The sequence below is a fragment of the Gavialis gangeticus genome, unplaced genomic scaffold (assembly GCF_001723915.1).
Source record: "Gavialis gangeticus isolate Ggan-Ray unplaced genomic scaffold, GavGan_comp1, whole genome shotgun sequence".
NCBI lineage: Eukaryota > Metazoa > Chordata > Crocodylia > Gavialidae > Gavialis > Gavialis gangeticus.
Window position 1 is genome coordinate 49,887,848 of NW_017729004.1, and position 6,383 is coordinate 49,894,230.

The following is a 6,383-nucleotide window of genomic DNA, read 5'->3' on the forward strand; positions in this document are numbered from 1 at the left end:
TTTTTTTTTTTTTTTTTTTTTTTTTATCAGATGGAAGCTTATTTTATGCTGGGATTTAGTTGCAACTATAGCTAATAATTAACTTGCATGTTAACGCTATGCAAGTTGAAATACACCACAGATGCACTGCAGATGTGCATCTGTGGAAAGTGGCAAAGAGCTTAAATCAGAATGTCACGTTATAATTGTAAACACATTTTCACACCCAGACCTACACTAATGGAACACAGTTTGACAGAGTGGAAGGGAAGACGTTATAAAGAAGTGCTTAGAAGAAAATGAATGTATTCTCAAAGGTTTATTTCAATGGCTTTATCTCTCTAGTTCTCTGCTTGCATTGCCACTTGCTTTGCAGAATGTTTGTATAAGGCTGCAAACAGATATTGCCGTTGTGCCACTATAAAAATGTTCATGGTGGTACCAAAGCCCAAATGAGCAGACATTGCTGCCGCTTGTTCCACTCAAAATGCCCCAAAATGGTGGTGCAACAATTCCTAGTAATAGCTTGTGTTTCCTATCACAGTGGATGCCTGTGTGCTTATGGCATGAAAGCAAAAGCAGTCTGGGGCTGATGGTCCTTTCCAGCTGCCCTGGGCAGGTGTTCCCAAGACTCAGGGCCTTATTCTTCAGGACACCAGCTCCAATGTCTGGCCCTGACCCAGGGGAACCCCATGAATTGCCTGCTCCAGGCCCCAGGAATTCTTCTGCAGATCCTGGGACATGTCTCATGCAGTTCTGGAGGCGGGGAATGCATAGGATTCCCCAGGGAGCCCTGGGCCAGGTAACTGGGGCTGTTGTGCCAAATAATGATGCTCCAGGACCAGCACGGGCCCATTCTTGTAGGATGGGAGTCCTGGATGACATCTGTCTCTGCCAATCAATGGGATCACATTCTGAGTTGGAAGCACCCTGTTATAGCTGATCCCACTACAAAAACCGACATCTGTTTGTAGCCCCTGTGGTAGATTTAGGTACTATCAATACAGATCAATTAAAAAAAAAAATAAACATCTCAGATGTATCCGATACTAATGATCTCCATGAACTATGAAGCAAATAATACACAGTATTTTTCCTTTTCCTCCTTGCATGTTTTGAGACTATAAATAACAATCTGAGGTTGACTAAGGTAAACAGTGAAATGAACATTTTAACAAGAACTTGATACATAAAATTAGACTCTCTCTTTGAAACAGTTGTAATTAGTGCCTTTGTCAAGTTCCTGACAGCTATAAATGCATATAAAACTTCATTTAAACATTCACATTTTTTTTCTGACACACATTTGTTTTATTTGTAATAATAAATATACGTATGAATGTGTTCCTGGGTAGGCCGGCAAGGTTCTTTGGGTATGTGTAATATCTTTTATTAGACCAGCGAAAGAGTTGTAAAAAAGTTATTTGCAAGCTTTTGGGCACAAACACCCTTCTTCAGGCATTGGGAGACGGGTAAGCTGTGCTTGTTCAGAAAATGTTCGGTATGTTATTAAAATGGAACATAACTAGCAATGATACAAGTACAACCTTGATTTTTCTTGAGATTGAGACTGAGGTCTTCAGTAACAGGTGCAGGTACTTTGTTCATATATGTTATTCATCAGTGTCAATATGCTTTACAATGCCACGGAGAAGGAAACTGAGGCACGAGGAGGTGACTTGCTGAAGGCCTGTGACAAAGCTGGGAATACACCTAGACTAGTGCTCTAATCACAAAACTACACTGCCTTCCTCAGACATGTGAATTATTGTGTGGATGTTAACTTAGTCAAAACAGCAGGCATTACATGTCTAGGTGCTTTTAGGAATCCTGCTAGGTGCCTATTTATACCTTGCATGTTAAAATACCTCTGAGATCTGGCCCTGGGTTTACATAAAGGGAAAGAAGCAGGGAGCAGTATATTCTAATCGTAATTTACTTACAAACAAAGTGCTCTGCAATATATAAAAGAAGAAAACAGAAAACTGCTTTTTAGCAAAAGTAATTAGTAGGTCAGCAAAGGCAACTCAATAAACTTCACAATATACCAGACTTATGCAATTGTAAGTTCTGTGTTAGTTTAACTGAAGTTTTAATGCAGGCAATTCTAAATGCATATAATTTGGGAGCTTCAAACTTGGGTACGTAAAGTTATGTACTTAATCAATATTTAGGCATCTTAAATAAATGCCAGACTCTTTCAGAGGTGCTGACCATCTGAGGCTCTTAATGATCTCTGTAGCTAAAGTCAATAAAAATATACTAGACCCTCCATTACACTAATAAGAAAGGTGTGTATGAGTAAGATAAAAAAATACAAGTTGCTACATATGTGTGTCTAAAATTGAAAAGAAAATTGTATATTGTTCAAAGTAAAGATTGCAAAGTGTACCCTGCCCCCAAGCCCATAGTCTAAGATTACATGTGTAGACTTTAACATAGACATTTTATGATTTTTTCTGAGTGCTTAATTGTGCAGGGTCAGTGTTGCAACTATCATGAGGCTACTGAAGTTCTGTAAACATCTAGATACTAAAAAGACTTCTGTAATGGTAATGGATTTGGAGTGGGTGAAGAGGAAGGGAGTTGGAAGAGGACAAGTGAATGGGGGAGAGAAGCAAATGTAACAGACAGAAAAGCTGTCCAAAACATTTACATTATTATGACACAATAAAAAGCTACATTAGGATTATTTTGAGGTTTTACCCTGAGTACCTTGCATCATACAGAGAATCTTCCAATGATGTTCTTCTCTATATAGGCATTCCTTTGGTTGGTATCTTGGTCTTGTATGCGCATCAGAACACAGGATCAGATCCTGTATCTGTTCATTGAAAATTATTAGAATCCTGGATATATTCATTTATTATGTGTACATAAAATTTTATCATTTAGAAATTTAAAATTTAAATTTAAAAAATGCTTTGATATTGCCAGAAAGGATTTGACGTGTTCAATGCACTAGACTTGATGGAAAACAAAACATTTCTGGAAAAACTCAAGTTTGGGATTGGAGATGGTAACTTGCAGTATTATCTGTACAACTGGAGATGTCCTGGGATGGAATCTGAAAAGGTAAGACTGAAAAGGGGCTTCTGTTTGCAGCTAGGATAATACTGAATTCACCTACAAATGGCAAAGTGAAGATAATGTGTAAATAAAATGTTTGAATTGAATAGGTCTAAACTCCATAATTAAATGCAAACAGCCCTGTCTTCTGTTGCTATACTTGCACTAAGTACTGCATTTTTCTCTTTCTTCTAGGTTGGTCTTGTATTACAATGAGGACACTTGTGTTTATAGAACTCTGAAGTCATCATTTGAGTTGATTTAATTTCCATAGCAGTTCTTGGAATGGTGTTGCTCAAGAGAGGAGTAAAAGCACAACATCAGTAAAATTGAAATAGTCCATTAAATCTGAAATAACGAAGAAAACCATATGTGACCAGTTTTACACATTTTCAGATAGAATGGAAAGTTCATGAAACTCTTATTGTCCATGAAAAGAATAAAAGCACATTCATTTAATTTTCAAAGCTTAGCTTGCACCTTGATAAAAAGAAGGTATTTTTTCCACTCTGTAGAAAAGACTGTTTTGTACAAACTGAGCTACAGTGGTGGATTAGGGTACAAAAATCTTTGCTATTATGTGGATGAACTGCTGCATTTCTATTTATTAAGTGGTGGTGTATGTTTGTCAGTGTAACAGAATGAAGGATCCAAACTTGAGTATCTTTGCTTATTCACTTTACATGGATTTCATCATTTGGGGGGAAAAATTATGGAGTATGACATTTGTAGCTATTATGAAAGTCCTGGATGTTTTTGTAACTGGAGCAGTATGAAAATGTACTGGTTTGACCTGGTGCATTTGTTTCTCCATAAGCAACGCTGCCAAAACAATAAAAATACAGATTTGTACTTTGATCTTCAATAGATCAGTGGATTGATTTAAGAGTATTGCACTGTTTAGTGCAGACATTTTCTATGTTGCTGGAATGATTATACATTACTGTACTTAATTTACAGTTGTGGCACAAGACCTTAGTTTTTCCTCAGTAAATCAACATCAGCCTCTGTGTAAAACTAAGATTTTTTTAGTAGTGCTATCCGAATATTTATAGTTTGAATGTTTTCAATGCTTCTGCAGAATTGCACATATTCCTTTTGTCGACTTTGATTTCTTATGAAGTCTGTAATTCTAATGCAAAGTATCTTGTGTAAATAAGTATTCATAAATTGTTTCTGGTAGTGGTTTTTATCCTGAGTTTGGAACAAGGAGTTTCATTGTATATAGGGCTAGTAATCAAAAGAAAGACGTTCCTCCTCCGTCTTTGAAAGCTTACGTACTGGCCTGTCCTGAAATGTAATTTCTCCTGTCCCTGTACTCCCCATGAATGCTCGGCAACCAATAAGGCTTCTGAAGCACTTTATAATATACATTCCAGTATAGTGACATAGTTCATTGTGATGGCAATTCTTATAGTTCATGTATGGTGCGGTCACATGTGGACCAAGAAAATCTGAAGTTGTGAAAATTCTAGCTGAAAGTGCCAAACTGTGATAGTGAAGCCTACATGCTGTGCAAGTATTTTGGATGTCACTAGAATATCTTATGTAATGTGTGTAGATAAATCTTCCTTTTTAATACCTCCATAATCCTAAATGTCAGAGCAAGCTTTGCTCCAAGCTTAGGGGATTTATGCTTGATATTGTCTTCACTTGAACTGATAAAGTAGTCTGTGCCTCCTTAGCACTGAATTGTATAGCAGTTTATCTCCCACCTGTCTTTGTTTTATAATGGCAGGGTGGGGACTCTAATTCCTATGTACAGTAGGCTTGTAGGCCAGATCTGCAAAGGAACTTAAGTGCCTAACTGCCAACCCAGGTGCCTAAGTCTAAAATTTAAATCCTCAGAAGCCCTGCTGGTCATATTGAAGGTGCCTAAGTTTCCATCACTCAAGTTCCCAGGCACATTCTGGGATACCTGTAACCATCTAACCCTTGGCACTGTCAAGTAGTTGGGTACTTGGCCTGCACCTAAGCCCTACTTGGGATCCGTACATTAGGTAGTCTGCTCCCACAGCCTATAGCCAAGGCCTGATCCTATAGGTATTCTTGGAGCACAGCTACAATGAGACGCATGCAAACTGGACAGGGGTGCTGCTCTACTTGATCACAGTACGCTGGTAGTTACAGCAGGATCTGGGTGACACAGTTTTCCATCCTCTCCTCTCTGTGATATGATCCTGCATCTCCTTATTTCCCAGGTTAAAGATCAAATTCCACAGCTGTATGGTATTCTGAGGTGAGCATCTCTTAATCTTTCTGACTGAAGCTGCTTACTTGATAAAAATCATTCGCTAGTCTGAGAGTGGGAGCATAACTTGTCCCTAGTGATTAGGGGACTGAGCTGAAAGAGACCTACATTTCAGCTCTTGCTCCTACAGGTGGTTACTACAAAATACTTATATTTTTGGAGCAGGGGCTTACTACCAGTTCTACCTGGCAGTTGTGTGTTGTAAGCAGCATGCTGTAGTCATTCTTTTCTTCTCTAGCAGAAGATTTAATTATTAAAAGAACAAAGAACACCTTCAGTCAGAAAGGTGTACAGGAGCCAAGTTCTGGAAGTTAGATCATTTTCCTGAGGTAGTTCTCAAGTCCCTTTAGACGGAAGAAAGAATTGTTTTTGGAGCGCCTATCTCCTGAATGCTCTAATTCTTAGTTTAAGGTGGTGAGGGGGGAGGAGGAAGTGTCCCTTTTGTGTTTGGTTTGTAAAAGCTGATTTGGATACCATGGCCTGACTCCCCAGAGGTGCATGCTGACTGTTGCAGTGTCAGCAAGTTCCACCATCTTACTCAGCACCTACATCTAGGCCTTCTTACATTCAAGATTCATAGCAATGCATGCTCTCCCAAGGCTGGAATCTGTAAGGACTTGGATGCTCAAAGTGGCAGTTAGGTACCTCAGTTCAAAATAGAGCCTTAGCATCCCCCACTCAGTCACTGCCTAACTTGGGAGCTAGCTGAAAGCCCTTGCTGCCCAGGCTTATGACACAGAATTGCCTGAAGTTCTGTTTCTAGGCACAACTAGAAGCTCCTAAGCCTTGACTGTGCTGAGCAACACAGCAACCACTCATGCTTTATCCTTTGAGATTCATAGAGATGATCCTCTTTATTCTTGCACATAGAACTCAAAACTCTTTTCATAAGGTTACTGGTAAAAGGGACATCATCATTTGCCCTGTTATTTTTTAAGGAGTTTAAGCATGATGGCCTATATTCAATAAAGGACTTCACAGCTAATTTCTGGGTACTCAACCTCTGGAATAGAAGCCTGGCTCCTGCATTAAGTGTCTAGGTTTCCTTCATCTGGCATAAGGTGTGTGGGGGGGGGGGGGGGGG

At 39.1% G+C, this 6,383-nt stretch overlaps 1 protein-coding gene across 2 annotated transcripts in view; it reads left to right on the forward strand.

The window, feature by feature from the left end:
• NMT2 (N-myristoyltransferase 2) overlaps positions 1-4,238 on the forward strand; it is a 54,081-nt gene extending 49,843 nt beyond the window's left edge. For both annotated transcript variants that reach the window (XM_019508357.1, XM_019508356.1), the window contains exons 11-12: positions 2,917-3,054; positions 3,244-4,238. In XM_019508357.1, coding sequence (XP_019363902.1) covers positions 2,917-3,054; positions 3,244-3,264 — 159 coding nt within the window. In that variant the 3' untranslated portion in view covers positions 3,265-4,238. The remainder of the gene's footprint in view (positions 1-2,916; positions 3,055-3,243) is intronic.
• Positions 4,239-6,383: the final 2,145 nt, after the last annotated feature.